This window comes from Brienomyrus brachyistius, chromosome 16 (genome assembly GCF_023856365.1).
Source record: "Brienomyrus brachyistius isolate T26 chromosome 16, BBRACH_0.4, whole genome shotgun sequence".
Classification (NCBI taxonomy): Eukaryota; Metazoa; Chordata; class Actinopteri; order Osteoglossiformes; family Mormyridae; genus Brienomyrus; species Brienomyrus brachyistius.
The window spans coordinates 21,516,081-21,542,932 of NC_064548.1; the positions used below are offsets into that span (position 1 = coordinate 21,516,081).

At 44.5% G+C, this 26,852-nt stretch overlaps 1 protein-coding gene across 7 annotated transcripts; it reads right to left on the reverse strand.

Annotated features, from left to right (window-relative positions):
* lrrfip1a (leucine rich repeat (in FLII) interacting protein 1a) lies at positions 1–26,373 on the reverse strand. 7 transcript variants are annotated; one of them, XM_048978855.1, is made up of 16 exons: positions 25,836–26,365; positions 25,244–25,394; positions 17,373–17,459; positions 13,402–13,452; positions 13,020–13,052; positions 12,417–12,527; positions 11,271–11,441; positions 11,006–11,098; positions 10,711–10,803; positions 9,934–10,026; positions 9,287–9,428; positions 2,186–2,235; positions 1,971–2,085; positions 1,492–1,571; positions 1,231–1,335; positions 1–1,140 (listed from the first exon to the last, which is right to left on the reverse strand). In XM_048978855.1, the coding sequence occupies exons 2-16, from the start codon at positions 25,331–25,333 to the stop codon at positions 1,030–1,032; spliced, it is 1,425 nt and encodes a 474-aa protein (XP_048834812.1). In that variant the 5' UTR covers positions 25,334–25,394; positions 25,836–26,365; the 3' UTR covers positions 1–1,029. The 7 variants fall into 7 exon arrangements, with proteins under 7 accessions (XP_048834812.1, XP_048834806.1, XP_048834807.1 ...); XM_048978849.1 differs by lacking the exons at positions 1–1,140; positions 1,231–1,335; positions 1,492–1,571; positions 1,971–2,085; positions 2,186–2,235 and adding an exon at positions 4,290–8,367 and having other exon boundaries at positions 25,836–26,373; XM_048978850.1 differs by lacking the exons at positions 1–1,140; positions 1,231–1,335; positions 1,492–1,571; positions 1,971–2,085; positions 2,186–2,235 and adding an exon at positions 4,290–8,322 and having other exon boundaries at positions 25,836–26,372.
* Positions 26,374–26,852: the final 479 nt, after the last annotated feature.

Here is a 26,852-nt window from a genome sequence, read left to right on the forward strand (position 1 = left end):
TTCCAGTTTACTCTTTAATACACACTTCAATAATGCACAAAGTTTACATCTCTTCTAAAAAATATGTAAACATTGTGGTGCTTCCCAGAGCTGTCTGTCCCCGTTACCGGAAGTGAGGTCTCCGGGGGTTTACGTCCACTTCGACGCCGAAGGGATCACACTGGGCTTCTCCTTGTTTTTATATTCGATTATGCAGAACTGAGCCTATCCATTTGGTTTGAAATGATGCAACAACTAGAATGTTCCGTGAGAAGTCCGTATCGTTGCGTTGCATTCTTTGCTGTCAATTACAAACTCATTACATTACAAGCTGGTGAAATCACAGACGGTAATATAATTTCGGTGTTTATACTCGAGCTTTGAGACAAAGAAAAAAAAACACACTGTGGACATTAAGTCCCCGACAAATAGGACTCCACCCATCTCCCTGTATGGCCCCCCCATCTGTGATGGAGGCTGCAGCCACAGGCACGCACACGGACACACGCATGTCGAGTTTGGCTTAAAATGAGGTCAACGCTCTTAGCACAATTTTATAAGGAAGCAAACACCAGCCTCCTCAAGGAAAAAAAATGTGAAGTATGAAAAGCCTGCCCGTGGTTAGTGATGGCGCTCCAAAGCCTCCGATCGTGCTCCAACATGGCTGCCCGCATGCTCCGCAGAGGCCCTGCCCATGTCCTGCAGCCTACCTACCTGTGAGTGGAGACAGCACAGGAGAGGGGGCCTCCAGGCTGCTACAGGTCTGCAGTCTGCCGGACCTAAGGTGCAGACACCCAACAAATTGCCCAGTCTCCTCCCTCCAGCCATGACAGTGAGGTTGTGCCCACCCCGCCCCCACCAAAGTCATCTGGAGACAAATCTGTGATTCAGCATCTCCTAGGACGTTCATGAGCACCTAGCGAGCGTATTCGAGCAGAGCGTTTGTCCAGGGAGACGGAGAAGCAGACACAGGTCAGTCGGTGTGTTCAGTCAGGGATGATGTGTGCGGAGCTAACAGGAGGAGATGCCGCTGTGGTGGGGACCGCCTGCCTACTGCTGAGCAAACATAGGGCTCCTGTTCGCTTTCATCTTCTCCAGCCGCTTGGTCAACAGACTGTTACTCGCCTCCAGCTCGTCGACTTTATCCAGAGCCGACCTGAGCTGAAGTGGCGGGGGGGGGGGGGGGGGGGGGGGGGGAGATAAGTAAGAACAGCGCTTAGCAACCGGGAAGACATCAGGAGCGACTGTTACCTCTCTCTGCAGTTTGCGTTTCTCTGCCTTCAGGTCATCTTCGACTTTCTCCGCATTCTCAGAAGCAGATTTGTACCGTGTCACCTGACCTTCCAACCGTATCACCTGCAGAACAGGAAAACCTACTTACAATTTTTGTCTTGCAACACATGGAGAAGTTTGGGCTGAAGCCGAAAGAATCATTCTGACTGATGTGCTTATGCCGTCACCCTGAGAGCACACGCATCTCCAAATTACACTTAAAAACCTTGAAACACTTACGTTTTGTTCCAAAGCTGCAACTTCCTGCTCCGATTTCACCAGCTTAAACCTGAGCTCACTAATTTGCCTGTTGGCATCTCCTGCAAAGGGGAATTTTTAGAACTGGCATTACTTTGGAATTGACTAAACACAATCACACACTTATTTAAATGGTCAATATGCTTAGAAGTATTTTTGTGTTCAAATGAAATACAAGATATGACTTTATTTAGTGGTAGATGACATCTTGGGAAACCAAACCAAAACGTGTGGGCTAGACTCACACAAACGATGGGATGCACATGCATGTGTTTAACAAGCACAAATCAAAGGTAAAAATTTTAATAAAACCCACCATCTCGGGGACCCACCCACTCATTCTTAATGTAATTAAAACAGAAAAATACCCCTGGATATGTTTTCGATGAGTCTGTAGCACCCATTAGTTTGGCCCTTGCACCCATGTGATGTGGACACCGGTATTGAAAGGGTGTCCTTACTTTGGATGTCCAGGATGTGTGGATTGGTCCCGTTCTCCAACGTCACCCCGTCTGGGGTCTCTACCTCGGCCCTTCCATTCTGTTTCTGATCCATCTGAGCCTTTAGCCTCTTCACCTGGGTAAGTGCAACAGATTACATGGTTTAAGTTCTGCCTCGAGTGTCACCTTCCCCTGACCATGCAGATATGCGTCCATCATGTGGTGGCCAGTCTCACCTGCTCCACCAGGTTCTCCCTCTCATCCACCAGCTTTCTCAGTCGTATTTCTGGAGAAGACATATTAAGGTAAGCTCACGTAGACAGCAGACAGCAGTTTAACTCTAGTTTCTAAATATCTGCAGTGGCAGCCATGTCTCTAGAAGCCGTTACAAATGTAGGTTTTTCAATATGCTGATGAACCGCGAACATGCAGAAAATGCTAACATTAAGCACATTTCAGTCTATTCAACTACAGTCCAGCATCTTAAGATACCTATTAATAGACAAATAAGGCTAAATGTTACATTTTAAATCATAAGCAACAGAATACTGTATTCTGCAAAAAGAGCCCGACTATATATAAAGCAGATGTTTTGAAAAGAAATGGGACATTTTTGACTTAATGGACCCAGTATTCAGATGTTTTATTCTATTTCTGTACCAGGACTGGTGCACAGATGCTATTAAAAATGCCAAAGGCAGGCTTTGCCGGTACACAGGCCAAGCCCTTAAATGTCACAAACCTCTCCCTTTCCCAAAAAGCAGACTTAAAAGGCCATCATGGAGTTCAGAATTCCAGTTCAGGAATGGAACTGCTTGTACTTTTCTGGTGAACCAAGATCACTTAATCCAAATTTAACTGACTAAAATTTGCCTAGAAATCTTTTTTTGGGCCGATTCACTATATCTCTATGTTCCTTTTTAAAAAATTATATAAAAACTGCTGTGCAAAGCAGATTATTTCATTATTGTAAATACATTCTAATTTAGCATCAACGTGATGGTATATACAGGCTGCTGGTATATACAAGTATTTACCAAATATATGTTACTACCTGTAATTTTAACCATTAAGCACTCGACTGAGAGGCTTAGAGATGAGGACCACTTGACCCTAGGAGGTCATCAGGCGTGTCCTTTAGAATATCAGAAAGCGTAATAGAAACAGGCAAACTAGTTACACGCAATAATTTATAGTCTCTTTGGAGAAGTGAACACGGTATTTCAGAGTAACAAAATGTAAAAAAAAAGTGAAACGTTACCATACCAGGGATGAGAGGAGGAGGAACACCAAGAACACGGAGGATGGGAGCTCACTCAGGGAGGGAGGGGTTTTAGGTCACGTGATGCATGCAAAGGGAAGCGATGTCCTCTAAGGGTTAGCATGCAAGAACTGGAATGGAGATGCAACTGAGACACAAGCCCACCGCGGGGCCAGTCCCAGCCATGCTGTGAGGCAGCACCAGAGTGTTACGTTTATACTGTTATGAACTTTTAATGAAGCCCACAGTGGTCATCTTCGTAAGGCCCGAGAGTTTCAAAACAGGTGTAGGGTTATACCACCATGTATGTCATTAAAACAGGGTCTCCCAATCTAACCTGTATCATGTTTCAGCAGTAATAATAATAAAATAATAATAATAATAATAATAATAATAACAACAACGATACTTTATTGATCCCCTTGCGGAAATTTGTCTTTACACCTCCCTCAACTTACTCTACAAAAAACAAACAAAAGAGCAAGGTGTCCATAAACATTTCATTCCCACTCCAGTAAGATATTCCCCGTAGATATTTTATGCTGAAAAGCCCACCACATATCAGAAACAAGGCTGGACTGAGAAGAAAAGAATCAGCCCAGTAAATGCAAAGACAATGCAAACACATTCCCTAATTAACACCAAGCTTACAGCTGATCCCCCAGGTCATTCTTTATGTTGTTGTACAGGACAAAAAACATCGATCTACGTGTTTAAGCTAATATGAACTTCAAATTTCATTAATGCCTCAGCTGTATTGCCTTGAAAATACCGAAACATGTCAAGCACAGCTCGTGCGAGTATCTTTACAGGCTGATTATACCCCATGCCTACCAAACCAAAACTGTGTCGAACTGTCAATCTAATGCTACAACTGTCCAGCCTTAGTGGTCTGTAACAGGTGGTTTCAGTGTCACGGCCAACCAAGGTTTCATTAATATTTTTCAAAGAAATGTTTTATTTCATCATAAAATTATTACTTCAAAGAGACAATTCCACATTGATTGGTACATCTTTGGTCAAGAAAAGAACAAACTCCTGTCTTCGAAATTTGCTGCAAGACTGAACATGCAATACCGAACATTAAAAAAAAAAAAAAAAAAAAAAAAAAAAAAAAAAAAAGGTTTACTAAAAACAGCAGTTAAGACAGGATTGCTTGGCAAAAAGACAGTAGTAGGTTTTATATTTATGTACTGCAACCAGGGTAGATGAGCAGAGTAGCCAGTCATGGGCCTCCACCCCACACTAAGAGGAATGCAGATGGAAACACTATGTATAAACACTCAATTTAACAGTCGGTTCATGGGCTAGGAGAGACCCCAAGGGCTTAGCTTAATTTATCAAAGTGACAAATTTTGTAAAGTCTACTCTGCATCGATAGAACACAAGAATTTAAGAAATAAGGATCAGATGGGTACAAGGATCAGAATGAAGCAACAACTTAAACTATCATCATTGTACTGGTGTAACGGTCATTGGCAGGCTACAGATTCTCAGATGCAGATAACGGCCCTCTCTGAATGGGCCATGGATTCCACTGCAATATTTAGACCATCACTGGCTGCAACACATCGATACATCAATCATTAATACACCATGTTACACACTCCTATATACTTAGCTTGGGTGTTGGAAACAGGGTTACAGGGCACTAAATAACTTAAAAACAGTCCTCCAGGAAAAATCTGCTTTGTAAAGAAAATATAAAGTGTACAAAAAAAAAACCACAAATGTAAAATAGAACATAAACACCGTCTAGTACTTCACATGGTATCAGTCGACGTTATTCTGCATGCTCTTAGCTTACAGCAAATACCATGTTGCTATGCTAACAAAATGATTTTACAAAAACCCTGATACCCAGCGGATATTTCACCAGCCATTAACAAATGCTAGGGAAAAAAAAAAAAACAGGATTATCTCTACAGAAATAAATAAATTTTCAAAGATGTAAGCTGGTTTAAAGTGATCATTTTTTCTCTTGTACTATCCCAAATACTACTAAACAAATGCAATCAAAGCAAAATGGAACATGGCTGGTACATTCAGTGCAATTTCCTGTGGACAATTCAGACTCCAGCAGACCACAAGTTACTTACTAAATGTCCTTTCTGGCCAAACACGCATGTGTGGAGTTAGACACGTGGGACACCAGCAAGCGTTACAGTCACACAGCTGACTGATTTCCGTATGACAAAAAGTGGTCCCCAAATTTGTGAGCGATAGTGTTACTGGGTTTTAAACCTTCGTAATTATTGCCTTAAATCAATCTGTTTCAGGATATTTTTTTCTTATAACAGAGCATAAAGACTGACGGAAAATCAAATAAGAAAAATAAAAAAGAACAGGACACTACATTGTAACCTTACATGGCATGAATTAGCAACTTTTTGTTAAATTACTATAATCAGCGTTTACTCTATGCTTACACAGCAGGATGTGTCCATAAATGTATTCAAACGTTTATGTCATGTACCCTGACACGACCTTATTACAGTTCATGTCCTGTGCATATGGGTCCTCCGTGATCTGGCATTTCATACTGCACTGACTTGCCTAGGAACTAGGCCATGCGACAGTCTTCTTTCCCCTTGCCCTTGCCCTTCTTACTGCCTTTGGCTGAGCCTGCGTCAACTTGCTCTTCACTGCCCTCCGGTGGCTCTTCTGTTGGTTGGCTCTCCTCATTGGAATGACTTCCTCCCACAAATGCCACGGCCTCTTCCCCTTCCTCCACGGAATCCAGGACTGACTGTGACCCATCAGACATCTGCTCCACCTTCATTGTTCCCAAAACATCTGCAGATGAATTCCCCTCATCCTGTACATCAGGATGGGATCTTATACTGGGATCCTGGCACTGACCATTCCCAGATTCCTTTTCTGCTCTGGAATCAGGGTTTTCTCCTGACATTGCTTCTTTGTCTTCATCAGCATTTCCTTCATTTGTGGATATTTCTTCCAAACTATTGTCTTCATGTGGCCTGCTGGTAATTGTATTATTAGATGCTTCCAAATCCAACCCTAAATCATCATCAAACTGGAATGACTCTCCTCCTTCTTCATCATCATCATCTTCCAGCTCTTTTGGTTGCAAGTCCACCTCTTCTAACTTTGATTCACCCTCATCGTATTTCTCAGATATGCTTGGATTCACCATTTCCACTTGGTTTGGCACTGTTAGTTCAACAGATGTTGACTCTGTGTTTTGGGAATCTGTTAATTCAGCACCTTCCTCTATTATGCATTCAGGTGGCTCCTCACAGGAGTCATTTTCCTCCTCAAACAAATGTTCAGTTTGCCCTGTTACTTCCCTCTCGAGCACGTTGTCCTTAACCAGAACATCAGCAGCTAACTCCTTATTTACAGTTACATGGCTTTGTGCATCTACTCTTTCCTGCAACTCAACATCTTCACTGCAGGCATGGTCTTCTTTGTGATGTTCTGACAGGTGTTCTTTTACCAGCACCTCAGCTTCTTCACAGCTATCCATCTCCTCAGTCTCTGTTCCTTCAAGCAGTGCACCTTCACTCTCAGTGCCATATTTTATTAAGTTATCCTGAGCACCTTCAATCTCCTGGACATTTCCCTCAGCCTTCAGATAACAATCACTTCTACTCAGGTCTTCTTGTGGGATTTGTGCCTCCTTAGGAAAATCAGAGCCAATAGGTTCATCAGTAAAAGCCTCAAGGCTGAATGTGTTTTCTACATTAGCATGCTTGATCCCATCACCTAAGGCTTTGCTTATCTCTTCCTCCTGGAGGGAAGAACTTTCTGATGGCTTATCCTCTTCATGCTTGATGCCAATGCCACCCGCAAGGATATCTGTGGATAAATGGCACTCCTCAACGTTCTTGCTCTCCAACACTTCACTGTGATTTCCTCCTTCCTGCTCTGTTTTTTCCTCCTTGTCCACCATCTCATCATCCTGCAGAGCCTGATTTAATGTTTTGATTTCAGTTTCCTCCACAGTTTCAGTCTGACATTCCTCAGCTGAAGGATCTACTGTCCAATGATCCGTCTCCAACTCTTTGACCGAAGTAGTCCCCGTGCAATAATTCACCTTCTCCTGCTCCTCCTCGTCTACCTGTTTAGCTTCCTCTGGATTCTCAGCGAGTTTCTGCTTCTGCTTGGCTTTCTTTTTCCTTTTCTTCTTTTTGCCAGAAGCAGCAGTATCCTCTGGCTGTGAAGACGTAGTAACGGCTTGAGCTGAAACCTTCTCGCTGGTCCCCTTCCTCTTTGCCTGTTGCTGGGCGGTCTTCACACCTTTTCCTTTCTTCTGTTTTTCCTTTGGTTCCAAAACCACATCAGCAGTTTCGTGCTTCAGGTTGACAGATATCTTTTCAGCCGTCTCGTCACCCCCTTCTATCAAAGTTGACTCCTTCGGACATTCTTCTTTCTGGTCCTTGTCTGTACTTTCTGCAGGAGAGGGCTGTGGTTCAGCACCCACAGAAGCTGCTGCTCCAGCCTCCTCATTCGCGTCCCTGGTGCCGTCACTGGTTTGGTTAGATTCATCTTCTCGCATAACATCTCTGACACTCTCACTCTCAGATTCCATATCTCCAGTCTTATCACTGGACTCTTGATTCACTGCTGCCAGGTTATCCTGGTGGTTCCCATCGGCTGTGCTGCCTGATCTATTTTCGATTCCCGTTCCACCCTCCAGACTCGCCGTTTGTCCTTCAGTACTCGATATCCCCCCGTCGACCAGATCTGCGTTCCCCACCCCATTGTCTCCACCCTCTTCTTCCCTCGTGATGGAACCCTCTGTGCCATTAAGCACATTCAATTCATAATTGTCTTGAGCCACAAAGTTAGCCTCTGAATTGTGTTGACTGTAATGCATCTCAAGCCCAGACCCCATGAGGGAGTCGGATTGGGCTCTCTCGGGATTCCCTGTAGGAGGCGCACTGGCCTGGCTGCAGGGAATAGGTGAAGACGGCTCTCTTTCACCCTGGTTCTGCTGTGCACTTTCAGCAGCACTGCCTTCCAGTGACTCCGCCTCCTCCCGTTGCCTCTGCTGTTCATCTATGTGGTTCTCAGCCTTCGCCACCAGCTCTCTACTGCCCCCTTCCTGTAACTCTTTACCTTCCATCTGACCCTCTGTGGCTTTGCCTGGAAGACCATTAGAAGAGAACTGTAGGGCCAAATCGTGTGCAGCTGCAACCAAAGTTGTAAAAAAAAAAAAAAAAAAATGGAATTCTTTTTAGCTGCCTTTTTTTGCGACATCAGTTAGCACAGAAAGAGAGAGAGACCGGTAACCACTGGGGAGGAAAATCAGCAAGGAGGAAATATAGAGAGGAGACCCAAAGCAAGGTTCTTGACCCCAGAGAGAAACACCAGAGAGCTGCAGCAGACCGTCGGAAAAGTCCTCCAAGTCCAATACATTTCTGCTGTGGTTCTTTCGGTAAGCCCCATAAGAAGGGAAACTACATCTGCATTCGCATGACAATCAGCCAGGGAGCCGTTTGAGTTGGACCAAAGGTGTTAATGTACCCTCACCGTTTTAAACCACATCAGATATGTATTGAAGCAAATTGAGAGAGGAAAAAAAATAAAAAATTTGACTGGCCAATCACATCACTCATTTTAATTTTGCCAATACATTTGAATACGTATTACATTTTCAGGAAGTTATTTTCAAGGATACTCGTATATTAGATCATTTTGTAATTAGAGAATTACCAAAAAATACCCACTTAAACCTCTTCATTGTTAAACAGAACTGATTATCTTGATAGTGATAAAAGCTGGAGTAAAAGGACACTTGGACCTCAGACTTCAGTGCTCAGTGACAGGGACTGATCGCCTCTTAAATTAGCAAGATAATTAATAATGGAAAAAACAAGAGATTGGAAATGTATACAAAAACAGGAAAACAACAAGATTTGCATGGTGCTCAGAACAATGGGGTGAAGTCAGAAAGATTGCCCAGAAACTGAATTTGATTGCGAGGTGTGGAGCAGAGTGGAAACGGAAGTGAAAAACACAGCAGACAAGCATGTGGATTAGTGATATAGATCATGGCTAAGCAGCTCAGACAGTCGGAGAAGAGCGCTCATGCCAGTAAGGGTCTTACCTAGCATGCTGTCACCACCGGTCTGACTCGGCTGGGAATCTTTGGCCGATCGTGTGGCAGAGTCTGTGTTGGCAAGTCTGTCAATCACACCTTCCGTCTCTCCATTGGCGTTAAGATCAGGCCCCAGAACTATGCCGTGTTTCTGGACAGGAAGCACAGACTGTTGACAATTTCATACTCCAATGAATAACATTCATACTCTCAATGTAACATACTCTGGATCAGATGCGTTCTGTATTTCTCTGTAGTTATTACATTCATTGAAGATCCATAACAAATTCCAACAGAACCGCATCAACAATCGCAAAACTGAGGACATTAATTAAGCCATATGACGGTTTACTCTTAAAACTACACTTCTGAATGCGGCAGACCGCAGGAATGCACAAAGAAACAGCTCTTCATTGATAGCTAGCTCAAATAAAACGTGTGTGGCTGTACAGTACATGTTTTATTTCATGCTTGTAATTTGGCCTCAGTGCAGTTTAAATTATGGGATTCCAAATTCTAAATACAGATTTATATATGGCCAAATCAGTGGGTAAGCACTCAATCAAAACATCCTAAAGAGGGTAATTTGTTTGATTTCCAACATAACTTTGACACAAGTAGATGTTACAGTTGTTTGTCTTACAGAAGCTCAGTACCTTCAAAGTATCTCTCAGCTGAAACACCTCATTCCTGAGGTCATCGCGCTCGTTTTGGATAGCATCAGAAAACTCCTTCTGCCTCTCTAAGGCCTGAGCATTGCCCCCAGAAGAGGAGAAAATGAAGAGCCAGTGGAGAAGAACAGAAGAGATGTAGGAAGCAAGAGTGCCAAGTTAGCATACTCTGAAAGGGACAGAAGTTCGTTTCAGTCTAACCACAATACAAATAGCAGACCAAGGAAGGCCAATAATTCTAACAAAGAAAAAGTTAGACTGATGAAAATGATCAACTGCAATGGGAGCCTAATCTAAACTTACGGACATAGACTGAATGAAGCCTCTCTTATCATGCTGACCAGTATTCAATGGATACAAGATGCGTAAACTAATAGACTGAGGGATTGCGTCATGCTAACTCTATTAAATCAGTACTGATGTATGACATCTAGATATGCTAATGACACAGAATAAGGGAGGCCCATGCTAACTGTATTGATCAGTACTGATTTATGATAGCTAGATATGCTAAACACAACTGAATAAGGGAGGCCCAAACTAACTGAACTGACCAGTGCCAATATCTGATAGCTAGCTATGCCAATAACAGTGCATAAAGGAAGCTCATGCTAAATGTATTGATTAGTAGATATCTGGAGGCCCATGTTGACTACCTTGATTATCTCATCTTGTAACTGTACTGATCAATACTGTTCTATGTCATTATACAGTAAAAGCAGACAAATGGGGGGGGGGGGGGGGTTGTGTAATATGGCATACCCCAATCTTTTTATCTTTCCACTCCAGAGTCTCCTGCAGGTCTGCAATCTCCCTAACATAGCCATCCTGCTTGAGACTCAACTTACGGTTCTCCTAGCCGTAAAAAGAGGAACGAGAAGCAAGCAAAAGTCAGAGGGGTATCAGAAAGCTGTGAAAAGGCTGGGTGGGAGAGATCAGAAACAAGACAAAAACCACCATCCGAGGGGACCCAATGCGATACGACGGCACCGTAAGGCAAATGAGGACCGTCGAAGCTGAATTAAAGCAAATATGCTCCATAAAAAGATGTACTTACAGTGAGCAGCTCCTCACTCTGCTTGAGCATCTCCTTCAGCTCGCTGAACTGGAACTGCAGGATGTTGTGGGCGTGTCTCTCCCGTTCTAATGCCTGCCAGTGCAGGAAGCAGAGCTTCACTGGATGTGCCACTGCCTGGGCCCTGTCCTTTTTCTGACTATTATTCATTTTTATTTGAACAGATATTTTTATCCATGATTGATGTATAGCTTTGTCCATTTCTGCAGAAGGGTTCTCTATGACATAGTCTACTGGCGTCTCTCACCTTTGACTTCTCCTCATGCTCGCGGCGTGATTCCGACAGCTGCTCCTCCAGCTCCATCAGCGAGTCCTTCAGCACATCCACCTGGTACATCAGCTTAGACTTTTCATTGTCCAGCTGGGCATTGAACACCATGGCCTTGCGATACTTCTGCTCCACCTCCAGCACAGAGTCCTGCAGAAGCATACAAGGTCGGTAATCTAATTACTGTTAAGCAGTCACGCCTATGCACTGTGAGGAAAAAAAAATAAGTACCAATTTGTACATTTGAGGTACAATAACTTGGCTGTATTCTCAAAGGTCTGCCAATTGTACCCTATCTGTAGGTAAATGTACCTTTTAGTCTAATTTAGAAATTATGTTTTTGGGTTTCCCCGCATTTAAACACACCTGATTCAACTCCTTGTGCTAATTACCACACAGCTCTTGAGCTGAATCTTTTATGGTGGAACAGGGAAAGAACTAAAGCTACACAGGGCTCCGGCCCCCCAGGACCGGAGTTGGGCATCCCTGTTCTAGGCCATGGCTCCACGTTTTTACTCCCTCCCAGCTCCCTGCCAGACAGTGCACATTTTTTCTCCCTCCCAGCTGGGAGAGAGCAAAAACAGACTGTCTGTTGGTTCCCAGTTGGTCACTTTTATTTCAAATGCAACTAGGGATCATTCAGGGGATATTCGAAGGTATAACAACTATTACACTTGCCATGTTTTGTACTGTGATGTGCATAATTTTAATCGATACATGTTGGGAATTGCAAGTATATATTACTGCAGCCAGGAGAGGAGTGTCGAGTTGGAAGGGTAATGTTGAGTAGAATGGGCAATGTCACGTTGGAAGGGTATATCACGAGGGGCAGGAGAGGTATATAACAAGGGTTAGGGTATCCGATAAGATGGGAGGTGTTTATAACTGTTGACGCCCAGTCGGCATTGCCCCGCCCAGTCGGCATTGCCCCGCCCAGTCGATATTCGGCTCCTGGCTGCAGTGATATGTCTCTCTAAAATTAGGCCAAAGATTGCATGGAGATGCATATTTATGGGATCACACACATTTCAGAGAGTCTCTTGTGAATGACAAAGTGTTTATCTGTAATGCACCTCCCATACCATATGTGAGCTCAGGGAAAACGTCTTGAAAGCATACGCTCACCTTCATTTCTCGCACAGACGTTTCAGGGTCTGCCCAGTTAGAGGCGTCGCCACTTCCTCTCCTGGAGGACGCCCGGCTCAGAGAGGCGAGGGTGGAGGCAGCCCGGGAACCCTGCGTTGAGATGTCATTCACTACAGGGTGGATGGTACCGCAGACATGTGATAGACCATAGTGAGCACCTGTGAGTTTTTAAGTCAGGGGTCTCCAACTCCGTCTCCTGGAGAGCCACTATCTCAGGCAAATACCAGTAACAGGTGTGGTTCATCAAAAGCTGGGTAGAACCTACTGGATAGTAGCTCTTCAGGACCGGAGTTGGAGATCCCTGGGCTTTGTGATGGGACTGACTTGATTAGTCTAAAGGAAAAACTGATTAATCTGGTTCAGTATCATTGAGGAGGCCTGTCTTTTGCTTGCACTCTCTCCAAGACCTACTAGCATTTGGTCATAAGTAAAGCTATCTATCCATGCAATGTCTCTTCCTCCCTTAGATGCACTGACACATACAGGTACACATCCATTCATCATTAGGGCCCCTGAGTGGAGATGCCGGATAACATGGGGATCCAATAGATTAAATCCAGTCCCAGCAGGAACAGAACTGACCTTCTCCAGGTGGTCTTTGTCCCTGTCCTCCACCTGAAACAGGATGTAGGACACACTGTGACAAGCTGGCCAAGTAGGGATAAGAAGAAGCATTGGATCAAGCTAAAGAGTTACTCCTAGTCCTGTACAATGACGTTGGGTCCAGACCAGTTAATCTGTAGCAGGTACAGTACAACTATTTCCTGAACAGGTACTTTTCAGTGTGTATCGTTAAGACATGATATTTAGACCAGGTACAAACTCAGTACATCTGGAGTAGCAGAATAATCCATGGTTTGGCCCCTTGTGATCTCAATCATTTTGAATGGATATTAAGGACAAAACAAAAAGATCCAACACTTTTATGTATGGGTTTGTTATTGAAGAAAGAGCCATCACTGACCCTCAGACTCCCACGACTCCCTACTGACATGCGTTCCTCATCATCTGATATCTGAGAGAAAGACAGAAAGGTTATCAAATGGAAAAATGGTACAAATAAATGCCAAAGCCTTGTTTGTCTTCCTTGTACTCAGCTAAATCGCTAAGCGTATTCTCATAGAGAGCGAGAGAGAGAGAGGGAGCAGACAGGGTACAGACCGAAGTGCATCTCCTTGAGTGGTAGGAATACCTCTCACTCTCCTCCTAATGAGCAGAGAGAGAAGAGGTGAGAAGAAGAGAGAAGATGTTGAGAGGTATCATTGTAAACGCAGCCAAAAAACACCAAACAAAGTTTACAGTCGACACAGGATATGCACATGCTTCATACTGAAAAGTGACAAAACACCACAGCAAAGTGCAAACTCGATCGCTCTTTGGCCAAGTCTGTCCTCAGAGTTCACTTTGCTTGCCTCAATGCCAGCCCGACCCCTGCAGTCAGGCATTTCTGCCTGCACCACTGCCCTCGCCGCCCAGTACCCATACATAAACCTGGCAGATCAGCCCCAGTCAGTTAGGACCTACTCAGTTCCCGCTGACTGCAACTGCATCTTAAAGAAAAGATCACATGAACTACACATGCATCTGTAACACCCTGCGGAATGTGGATCACATTGACCAAGACAAGTAATCCTTCAGAACTCTATGCTAGCTTACATGGACTCAACAGGCAAGCACTGGTTGTAAACATCTAATCCCAGAACAAAACCCATGCACCGAATGAAGGGGGGCATGCACGCCAAGCTGAACCGATTAATGCATGCAACATAAAATGCGACATGGAGAATTTCACAAAGCAAGTCTCTTAGCTGAAGATTGTACTTCAGGGGGGAAAATCTTGATAAAATCAGCCGACACTGACAATCCAGCTTTGTGAAATGACCTCTGATCTTGAACTTATGGACCATGTTGCCATGTTTAATGCCCTTCAGCAACATAATTGTCTGACGACTTTTACAGAGCATGTTAATTAGTTGATATCTCTAAACACAGACGGAAGTATCAAATGGGGCCTTCAACATCAGCTAAAAAACTGCAACTGCAGGATCAGACCCACCTCACTGTTGTTATTGTTATAACAACAGGGAAGCAGAGAAGCTCATGGCTTCCTATAGATCACCAGGGCATCAACATGGTCTCATGGCAACACAGTGTAAGTCACCTTGGTGACACTAAGACGTGAGCCGAGGTAACTAAACCGTGTCTAGTTTACAGAAATCTCGTCGATATACGAAAACGACAAGGAATATCTGGAACCGCTATCGTAATTCAGCATCTGCGCAGCCCTCAAACACGATACTCATACCATCCACTGCTCGATGTCACTCCATTTACTTTCCGGTCCGTGATATTTCTGACGGCAGTAAGTAGGAGGATGAAGCCACAGATTTTAAAGAAAAAAAAAAAAAGTAAGAGAAAGAGACAATAATCAATGGCATTGGCTTAAAGTGCAATAGGTCAGAAGACAATGACACAGAGGGCTGAAGCGAAAGTTAGCAAGAAATGTAAGGTACCCTGTGAAAAGGAAAATTATTTTAAAAACGACTTTTAAGCTTGAGCAGAAATCTTTAAAAAGGATATTGGAGTAAAAGTGGGGAAAAACACAAAGTAGGGCCTACCTTCTGAAAATTCAGGACGTAGAGACCACAGCAGATGGATCAGGAAGCAGGGAAGTACAGAAGAGAAGGTAAATAGGGAGAGAGGGATGGGCAGACAGAGAGAGACAGAGAGAGAGAGAGAGAGATGGGAGACACAGGTGAAGACTGGGAGCAGTGTGTGAAACAGCATGAAAGCTGACACAGGTCTGTTTAAAGCAACACCAGCCAAAGGTTTAAAGATCTTATACCACGATTCAAAATCCACAGAGCGCTGAGAGGGAGGGTGTCATTACATCACATGACCGAGTTGCCTGAGTAACACAGATTCTTGTCATTACTCCTTAGGGATCTGTCAGCTGTCTGGCAGTCCTGGCGTGTCCTGTCACCATGTCACCAATGCGTGCCAGTTCCCATGCCCACTGAAAGCCACCATCGCCCCAGGGACAACATTCTCCCAGGGTCGCAGACAGAGATAAGATGGTAAGTGATGAATTCCCATTGAATGTTAACAGAAACAGCCTTTTGCAGGTTCCTGTCATTGTCTGGGAGGGGACTGGCACAAAGGACAGCATATCAATAGCACTGCAGTTAACAATATGGAATGAAAAATCTCTCTCTAAAAATCTATCACTTGGTATACAGATTCTAAATAAACATCCTGAGTAAAACCACACAGTGCACATAAGTAATGTGGACGATGTTAATCAGACAAACATTTCACAGTACAGTTCTGAGAAGATGCAGTGTCGCTTACTGCAGTTTGTTCAGTGTGTGAATACAGAATACCCCAAATGTACACAGATCTGTATTAATAAATGCAGTAAACGTCACTTGAATGTGATTTGCAGATGCTCAGTCCCCGATGTAACCTCTGATACTGTAATCAGGAATAAGCCGTCAGTACAGGAGTGTCACACACCTTCCAACTACAGCATCAAACCTTTAGCGCAGAATTTCCCAGTCTGGTCCTCAGAGACCTACAGCCGGTCCACATTTTTGCTCCCTCCCAGCTCCTAGGAGCAAAAACGTGGACTGTCGACGGGTCTCCTAGGACCAGACTGGGAAACACTGCGTTAATATCATGTTTCTGTTTATCAAGCAGGCTACAGCTGGCCAAATGCAGTTAGTTGTTTATGAGGTGTAATCACAACAAAATATCCCAGTTAAAACCTAACCTACCAGCATAAAAAGAAATATTTTAATTTAAACTTTGCAACAATTTCGTACTGTCACCTTGCTAGGAACGCTAAGCAAACATGAAGCACGGCATCAGCCGACCGACAAAACTCAAATACAGGACTAGCTCTGACCCGTTTCTGAGAAGGTGGAGATGTTCCCCATACGGGACACACATGTAACTACCTGAAATTTAAAGTCTCCTTTCCCCTGCCGATCCAGCACACCCACCTTCCACAGCAGAGGCTTCCATGGGCCTCCCGTCCCTGTCACACGTTTCCCTGCCATGCTGCCAACTTACAGGGCCTTGTCACGGGCAGCACGCCCCGATTACACTGCCGCCCGTCTTAGGCGGTCCGCAGCCACCTGGGTGGAGCCATCCAGTCACAAAGCACCAAGCCTTGCCAGTCTCCAAAAGCAGCTACAGGAAGATAACCCAACCCAGTTCTGCTGGACCTACCAGATCCCATACTTTTCACTTCCTCCTCACTGAAAGTCCAGCACGAAGTGTAATTGTTGTGCTGGGATTACCAGCCCCACTCGACTGTCCAATCAGACCTGGCTAAACTCTGAATACACTGTAATCCAGTGCCAGTTTGTGTGTGTGTCTGTGTCACATAAACAACCAGTAAACTGCTAAACAGGCTCCCTTAACAAGCTTATAAATCAAGGTGCATTTCCAGCCTTTGAAAACAGAGAGAGATGGACAGAGTTCCAGCAGAAATGATTCACTTTGCGAAAGTAAACATATAAAAGGTTAATGTTGTGCCCAAGTCCGACTTTGGCTGCATAATCAGTAATCTAAGCAGGGAATTTAAGCTGAGGGACTTTCGCAGTCTGTGTCCCGTGAGAACCTTTACGCGTTTGGGATATCGTAGGAGGACTCCTTGATTCTGTAGCAGAGCATTCTGATTCACACAAGATGAGTCATATAGAGCTCAGTGGCAGGACCAGACTGGGCCAAAACTGGCCCCTTCCCTGTCAATCTCTCTTCCAATGAAGGTGGCCTCCAGGATGCCTTATGCGTTTATTCCACTGTGATCAGACCCCGGCGTCATTTCACATTGGCTTCCGACAGGCTCACAATAGCGGTGCAGCTGGCCTGTGTGTCCTGTGGCAGGTGTTGCATGTGGAAGGGGGGGGGGTGGAAATGTGCCCATACCTCATTCTGCTGCCACTCCAGCTCCTTCATGCGAATCTCACGAGCTTCCGCCCTGGCGGCCCGTTTAGCTGCAAGCCTGGCTTCGGCCTGCAGAGGAGAGACAGGAGGGAGGGTTAGGGATCAGCTCCGCATGTATGACAGCACGTTCACTCCCGGTGTAAACACACTCGCACTGGATTAGAGTGCTCCACTCCATCTTACTGACCTCCATTACACTTCTCTGCTAAACTTTTCTCTCACTTTTGAGACCGCACAGGATTTACTTGATTCCTTAAGCATCTTAGACATTAGCCCACAGGGCAACACAAGACTTAAAATAGTAGCTGTATGTGCCACTTTCAAGCTTAATCTTAGTTGTTTTCCCATCATTCACTGAACTGGACTGATTGACTTGGGACTAAACGGGAGAGTTTACAGCTCTGGTGAAACGTGAATACAGGGGATTTTCAGAGGCTGGCATAAAAAATAAACTTCTACTCTACATTATGGGGCACAAACGTAAAAAAAAGTATCTTTCAGGAAGTTCAGAAGATGCATATTAATGTCACAAACCTTTCTGATACTGGTGCCAGTAAAACAAAGAGTAGTTTGAAGAAAATGCCTTCCAAGGCAGTTCAGACCGTGAACAGTCAGGTCGTTTCTAGACAAATACTAACGACCTCCTGAGCCAAAAAAATGCTGCGTGTGCGTTCCATAAGTAACACCTTCATGAAGAATGTAGTTCTACCTGCAGTTAAAATGAACTCTGCTGCCATACACAGTAATACAATTTTGTGGAGCTTGCTACATTGTAAACAAAGAAAATAAGTTTATGCTTTGTGGTTATTCTCAAGCATTACATTGGTGGTCAACAAGAAACATGTTCAAGCATAACTCTTAAAAATTCATTTAATAATATCCTTAAATAGATATGAATGAGAAACGTCATGACAGCTGTATTGTGGGAATATCTAAAACTAAACAAAAACATCCCCGTAAACGTAGGAAACCTTTGAAAATGTGGCACAGACACTGTGGAGAAGAGAGACCCTGAAAAGCCGCCTCAGCACTGGGAGCTTGGCGTGCGGCTGGAAGCCACACTTACGCGCCACGCGTGAGCGATCATGCTTATGCCCGTCCCGATTTCAACTACACCGCCTCCACCAAGCCGTAGGTGTTGCTCACACGCACTTAGACACTCACACATTGAGAGTGACAGTCACACCCGTACGCAGTCACAGGCTCACGTGCTCGTACTGTCACATGCACACAGCAGCCTCGGGATCTACAGGCTGTCACACCGGGTTGTGGCCAGAGGCAAACTGACGGGTTTGTCAAGAGACTGTTACCCCGTCGAGGACACACCAAAGCTCGCTGCAATCCCAGCGAGCAAGACTGTCCGATAAAATTGGGGGGGCAAAGAGAGATATAAACATGGCTGGTGAACACAAATCACCCTAAGACTCTAACCTTGTGATCTACATAGTTCCGGATACTATAAGACTTGACTACAAATGATACTACTGAGGCCGGTAGGTTAAGTATATTCACTTCCTTGTTAAAAGGCGACAGCAAGAACCAATCCCTTAAAAAGTATGACTCAATCATCTAGAACAAAGAAATTAATACAAACCAACTACCCGCAAAAAAACAAGTGTTTGTCTCACCTGCTTCTGGCTGACCTCTGACAAGAAGTCCATCTCTCCTGAACATTAAACAGCTTCAAAAGGTTCCTAACTCAGCTCCATATCTCCGCAGCTCAACGCCGAACGACCCACTTCCCCAGGGCAGCTGAGAAGCCTGTTTATTTTAAGCCTTTATGTTGATCGGGTCCAACTGCAGATCAAGTTTAGTGCCGTGCAACTGCTCCTGATGTAATTCCAGACTGGCTCTCCGCATGACACTGCTTCTGCCGCACAATCTCCGGGTGTCCCGCAACACAGAGCTCTCCACAGCTCCAGGCCCCTCCAGCGTAGCATGGAGCCTGTAGCCTACGTCCCGCCAGTGCACCTATGCGTCTGCCTTGTCACAGTCCAGTAGCGGTGACTCAGCGTCCTCCCCTGGTTATTCATTGGAGATGGAAGTTAAACATTCTCCAGGCAAGATGGATGTGCTTTTAGGCAGTGAGATAACGCAGTGACGACTAGTATGTGTGGTTCCATCCATTTGTTTTGGAATGGTACTTAATCCACATTATGGACTGTATAGATTTGTAAAAATACGAACGGCTAAATGGTTTTACAACCTGCCTGAGCACCCCCCAGCCAGCAAGGGGCAGCATTGAATGGGGAGTCCATTTCTACTGAAACACACATCATTTGCTGCAAAACTACTCAAAAAGGATCAACCCACAAGGATGTTTTCACGATCACAGTAAGCAACCAATAGAACATAATAACCACAGGTGTAAATTACAGAGGGAATGGGGGTATTGTAACCCCCAATAATCAAAACCAGCCAATACCACCCTCAGACTCCCCCCCTCCCCCCTAACCAACGTTCAACACAAAGTTGCGTCCTTGACAATGATGCACACATTGCGTCATTGACATTTCTTTGACTGAGCGGATGTACGTGGCCGTGGCCCCAATTCCCACACGATTAGGTCGGAAGCCAACACTTGACCCAGAGCCGCAGTAACAGCGCGCATTGAGACACCGCCCTTGGAGAAGGCCCCTAATAGTTTGAGGAAGTTAGACGGCTGACTCATACCGAAACCCAAGAGCACGGAAGGCCCAGATGCAAACACATCCTTCCTCTCCGCATGGAAGAGAACAAACTGAAGCCTCCCTCCTAGTAGTAACAGTCCTAGTAAAATGAACGGCTTTTACCTAATGCTACTTCCTCACTATATAGCTCACATTGTATACTCTACCTGCTATATCCGTCTACTTTGGGCTCCGTACATGGGTCTTTTCATACAGTATGTTACAGGCGTTTTACATGCATGCTTAATCCAGTAGGGATGGTGTGCATTACCTGCCACTCAAGCACACTTTGGTCACCTTTGTTCTTATTCACCTATGCCAGGTGCCATCTAGCAGGACTTCCTCAATTCACTTCTTCACTGACCTGCTGCCACGTCACAGATCCACAGGTACAAGTACTTCACGCTTTGGTATATAGTGGCCATTTATTTGGGAGGTGCTCCGATCAGCTGAACAATGCGGGGTTACAGTACGTTTGACTGGTGGGGTGTTGCTGGGGGCGGAGCCTGGAGGAGCCCATCTCACATGCTGCCATGTGAACAATTCGGAGGTCATTCCTAGAAAAATCTGAGCACTGGCTTCCGTCTCACTGCAACAGCTTAAGATGGAAGTAGAATTTTACAGACTGGGCACCAAGATTCTGGTACTGCAAGTCCCTTCGACCTATAAACAAGCAACATCTATAAAACTAATCTGCCCAGGTATGTCACACAAATATCAAAACAGAAACGTACTGAAGACGCCAAGACAAATGTCAGACTGGTAAACTGGAACTTATCTGTGAACAAAACAAGGACAGGACTAAGAATGGAAAACCTAGAAGAAACTAACAGCAGGAAGTCAGTTCTGTCCAGAAATCATTACATTACATTAGATAAAGCCACCCCCTGCTCTGAACTGAAGAAGCAGCCCAGTAGTCAGGTCTCAGAGGAAGTCAGAGAAGCACTAAATGCCAACATTCTGAAATTGCTGGACTAGCATTGATGAAGATCTGTCATCATCAGGCTTTGCTGAGGAAAGCTGGGATGTATGGCCCCACTCATGAGGGCAAAGTAACACTCAATGAAAGCATGAACATCACCCCTACCCAACCTACAACTTCAGACCCTCATGATAAAGAAATTAGTACATTGAAAAAAAAAAAAAAAAAACAATAACTGTAAGCATTTCACTGCACCTGGACTATCTAATATAAATTGAAGGACATGCCCACTAAAAGTGATGCAGTGGTTAAGTTTATTCATGTGCTTTCTTGAACGGTCTAACGTCCAACGCTTGTTACATCAGCCATGGTTAAGGAACACACAGACCAGACTGGATATGATGATCGGCGACCCTCTGAAGTGGGATGTTATCAGGAAATAATCAATGTTCACAAAGTAGGTTTTACACAGAGGTGGTAAGGAACATCTGGACCTAGAAGAATACAGACATACTGGCTGCAGAACCAGAAGACTCAGCCAAACCTTAAAGGGCACCAGGCAGCGATTCAACATTTGCTACGAAATCCTGTATGTCAGTGTATGTGATATCTGCAAGTCTGCTGGACGGCACAAACACCAACTTCTGCTGCATGGCCATAAATGCTCCTCAGATTGGAAGCATAATTGTTTACACATGGCGAGCAAAAATAGTCCTCTCTCATTCTCAGACCATAAGCTACACTTTGGTATTTGGAGTTTTGCTTGGGGTTTCCTTACACAGACTGCTCACAAATGCTCGTCATCAGTAGGTCTGCATGACGCCTTCCTTGGTCAGCCTTCACCTTCCCAGTGTCTCAGTATCCACAAGATTTCTGCTTCTTAATTCATGCCTTGGTTGTTTAGCTGATACGTGTGCAAATTACACAGCAGCATTCACTTTCACTGCTGTCATTCTGGTTTGATATATCTTTCAAAGGTACAACAGCAATACCTTCCCTAGAGTTTGACCTTACATCCCGTGGGTCACCAGCCCAAAGCCTTTTTTTGCTGCTCCCCGCTTTTTGTTCACAGCACGGATGCCTTGTACCAGCAGTGTGTGGTCTCCTGTGTCTCGCAACTGCACTCTACCTTTGGCCCAAACCCAGAAATCATGAACAAACAGGAAAGCGATTACAACAACTCTCCCAACAGACTTATTACCATCACTGGAAGAGACGGGCAGCCCTCCTGTATTTATTCTATGCAGCAAAGCATGAAGGTTGTACCAGTGAAGATGAGTGCGGAAAGTGTACGTGACCCCACACATCACATGTGTGTATGCTGGTAAGTGCATGTCAGGGTGTGTGACCTGGGGAGCGGAATGTCATATAACAAACACTTCAAATGCAAAAACAGGTATTTTGTCTAATAATATGAGCCTGATCTATTAAATCTGTGATTTTTAAAGACGACTGGGAAATTTTCCATTTTGATCACCTCCGCAGAAGAGTCAGTCATAGCTTGGCATGTCTGAGATGCGTTATCCTATCAGTTGAAATAACTGATGATGTCAAAGATTTCCCCACTTCCCCTTCAACTCGAATCTACAAAGACCAGCGGCAATGATAAAATGTTACTCTAGTTGCTACAAGTAAAGGACCAGAAGCATCACAAACTTTCTTGGCGTGTTGCTTGACAGAGCGTCAAGTGAGGTCCATTATGACTGCATATTACTGACCCATTCATTAGTAAACAAAACTAGACTAATTCTCATTTAGGCTTTTTGCTCTCATTGATTTCATAAAGTCACACGCTGACTTTATGGTGCTTTATCATGCAAAAACACCTTGAAAAACCACCAAGTGTGCATTTCTGGAAAAATCCCACAGATATTATCAGAGGAAGACTAGCCCTGCAGCTGAAGCACAGCTCCGGAAATGTAACACTGCCCTACTGTTGCCTGACAGTTATGAAATTTGGCTGAAATCCTGATGCCTCATTTTAGCTACATTTACTACTTTTTATTCCTATTTTTGAATGTACAGGCAGGGAAGAAGCCAATATTGTAGTAATATATACATATCTTTCAAACATTCATATCTTAATCAGGCCTAAATTGAGCATTTGTGCCACTATTTTACCTCATTTTGCAAATAAAGGAACCCAAAAAGTCCTCAAATGAAACATTACAATTAGAAGTCACTGCTTACCTCGCATACCAGCTTGCGACTTGGTGGTGATAGTATGTGATCAGTTCTTTTGCAGATTAACATAATGTTCCTGTTCTGCTCTATAGTGATAAATACCCCTTGCTAATACTCACTCAGCAGGCTTAAAGCAAACTTCTGAATTGAAGACACAAACCGGGGCATATTAGGATAAAATGAACCAAGCCCTTTAAAAATGTATGATCTTCCACAGCTGCACCTCACCTGGCCACAGTCTGTACAATATAAAGCAGCAGCACTATTTTCTATGACGACATTTACCTAGAAAGTGAATTCTTTTGATGGCAGCTTCCTGTTGCTGTTTCCAACAGCCCCTCTAGCAGCTAGAAAATGGCTAAAACCACAGACGCAGAAATGAAATACAAAACCTGTTCGGGTGGAGATTACAGGGTTACAGTAGTTGATGTCTGACCCTGGATTGTGATGCAGTGTAATCGGCTCGGGATGCTGGGATTCTCCGACACGCAGTCCCACCAGGCTGCAGCGTTTCTCAGGCCAAAGCCTTAATCTAGGCTGAGCTGGCTGGGATGACCATTCGCCAGTGACAAGCCCGAATGCCACAAGCAACGGGCGGGAGGCCAAGGCATGAAAATGCAGTAAACAGCCTGCAGATTTAGTTGGCACTGAAAATGGTGGTCAGCAGCTTATAATGCTATACGGTGTTATGTAAATAGGAGAGCGCAAGCTGGTTAGGTACCTGCATTCATTTCTCAGAAGGTGCAGTTCTAAGCACCATAGGTGACCTCCTGAAGTGCCCCAATTGTGTGGGTAGGATTTTAAATGCTCTGGAAAAAGCGTCGGGCAAGCAAAGGACAAGCTAGACTAAACAGAGAAAACACCCAATTCAAATCTAGGAGCCTCCTGCAGTCTCTGGATTTAATCATCACCATCACCTACCAGTTTACTGAAAGCATGTACAACTACCCACCGGCATTTTTAAAAGGCAGGGGGTAGATTTAGTAAATCACCTCTTAATCCTTCGTTAAATGCTAAACTGTTAAGAAAAGAATCACCTTCGTGCATGTTTTAGTATTTAACATAATAATAATCAGTCCAATTTCTACAGTAGTTCATCAAGGAAAATAAGGACAGCAATCTGGACAGTGTACATGTTCAGGATTAAGCGTGAATATAACAATCCCGACTGTTGTATTTGGTGACCTGTGGTCCATACCCAACAAACAGGTCAATAAATAAATACCATGCAATCTATCAATGGCGAAACCGTCATCATGGCTGTCAGTTATAAGGGGAAGTCCCCGTATAATAGCAACGTGGGGAGTAGCTGAGCCGGACTGCGGCAGCGTTTCCCACCCTAATTATCAGGGTAGAAGGAATGACGTTTCATCCACAGGATTAACACGCAGACCAGTTCACACACCTATACGGTGTAAATGTAGAATTGTCCGCTAATGTTTGATACACACACACACAAGCCCACAGACTGGGACACAGAGGGCACACACTACACCTACTGATGGAAACCACCGATCACTTACGAATTTATTATACAGGAGAGTGCGGCCGACTTAAGCAAAGACATATAAATAAAAAACAATGTGTAGGCAGTCACCTCTACAACAAGGGAGGAGCGACCCCCACGCCGAGACCCCTAAACGGAAAGTGCAATGCGTGCAAAGCGCCGGCTTCACAAAAGCTTAAGCTCATTAAAAAGGTTTATTTCCTTTCATAATCGTCCGTTTTACTCCCTCCTTTGATCGTTTCTATCACAAATATCCAGAACGGAGATAATTTCTAAACAGTTTATTTTTAAATAGTGATGCAATTTTTGTTTTCCGTGCTACAACGTATCACTGGGTTTTCATAAGGGCAAGCCTAGCCATAAGGGGCCGGCACAGCGTCCACGCCGAAAGTCGCGGGTGTTCTCAGGCTGCTGGTGGCCTTCCCCTTCCATCCCCACATAACTACTTTGAAGGTGTTTGATCCGATAATTGTAACCGATCACCTTTTGTGTTCTCTGAAAGAGCAGCGGAAAGGCTCCGAAACGAAGCCGGACGAAGCGGCACCTCCGCCGGACTGATTCACTCACTCACCTCCCGGGCTATAAGATTCAACGCGTCGTCCTCGGCCGTCAGTCTCTCCCTGTTGGGCATCCTCTTCCTTCCAGTGTCCTGGGTTCCCATTTTTGGATTTTTCTCATGTATTTCTCGCCGGTTTGGTGTGTGAAAAAGCAAATCGGAAATGCTGGGAAAATGGCAGACGCAAAATTCAAATAAAACGAAGCAGACGCGCACAGGACGTGACTGTAAGAAATTCACTGGTAATAAAAATCAGAAGAAAGTACATATCATGCGATCTGATCCGGGAGCTTATGCAATAAGAAATAATGGTCATGTAACTGGGCACTGAGTACTGTCACTCTAGCGCATCCGACAGATGTCTTCCTGGGTTTGCCGTCTTTCTTTTCCGAGTACAATTTGTTAACGTAACAAATATGTTGACATTGTACATCATTTCTAAGCAGATCTGCTTCGCACACACCGCATTTTGATCTCACTAAATAATAAATAAAGGCGATTTATCCGTCCCTAAAGCGACTTTGGCTGGGAAATCCGCCATTAAATTTACCCAAAAGGTACAACCTATGCAGTAAAAAGAAAAAACACAGCAAAAGGGCAACCGTACCGGCCTGAATGAAGAACCAGCCGCTACCGTCCGCTTACAGTCAGCGCCGCGCCGTCCGCCCGGAGACACATATACGGAGTTAAATGGAGCCGCCGCCAGAAAAGTTGCATCGGGGTTTGAAAGCGCGTCAGCTCCGGATGAAGGACGCACAGCAGATGAACACACGTTCCGGGGTACAGCCCATATCTTGAGTCTTCTCCGCAGCGGGACCCGATGCTGCTGTACCCTGGACGCTATATTTAATGGCGAGCGCCGGGCGCTTTAAGAGAGTCCCCCGACTAGCCCCGGAGCTGCTCTGCTTGCTCTGATCGCAAGCAGATATTGTGTTATTTCTTTAATATGCGTCATCGCCCCGTTTAAAGCCGCTTCTGTGCAATGTCAAGTCCCCCCTCCCAACCTACATTACTTTTTTTATTGATTCGATCCTCTAATGCAATCGGTGCGAAATAAACCGTTATTGTTCATAAAATGTAATTAGTATGTTAAGTGGGGCTACTTTGCGGTTATCGACGTTATTGGTATGAGAGGGGTAGAACAGCGCCAGGAGCTCTGCTATTATAAACTACCAAACATGGTCATGTTACAGGCCTGCCGATCCGGGTCCCCCCTCCCTGCGCGTCGTCTAACCACGTTTGCATGTTTGCCGGCTGCCAGGCAGTCAAAATTAGCCTATCATTATATAGGCGTGGGTCCTGGGGGGATAGGAGGGTTCAGATCGCCATTAAAAAGTGGGAAATGGGGGTTCCGATTAATTTATTTAGCTTTATCTCTGCCAGTCTCTCTCTCTTTTTCTCTCTCTCTCTCTCTCTCTCTCTCTCTGTGTGCTTGACAGATTATTTGGGGTATGTCTCTTGCACACGTACTACCCCGTTATTTGAGAAAATGCATTGTTTAAAAAGAAAGAAAAACGATATTGGAAGACCAGACACGCCAAATGAAAAAAACAGCATTATTACTTTATGGACAATAATAATAGTAACCTGAGCAAGGTTTATTTTTTGTGAGAGAAGACTGGAA

What these genes read in the sequence shown, in the direction of transcription:
- lrrfip1a (XM_048978849.1), bottom strand. Translation starts at nt 25,333, where the DNA reads ATGGGAACCCAGGACACTGGAAGGAAGAGGATGCCCAACAGGGAGAGA. An exon ending in GGAGTCGTGGGAGTCTGAGG is followed by an intron (nt 13,053 to 13,401) that starts GTCAGTGATGGC and finishes ATCCTGTTTCAG; the next exon opens with GTGGAGGACAGGGACAAAGA. An exon ending in AGCTGAGAGATACTTTGAAG is followed by an intron (nt 9,429 to 9,933) that starts GTACTGAGCTTC and finishes CTTCCTGTCCAG; the next exon opens with AAACACGGCATAGTTCTGGG.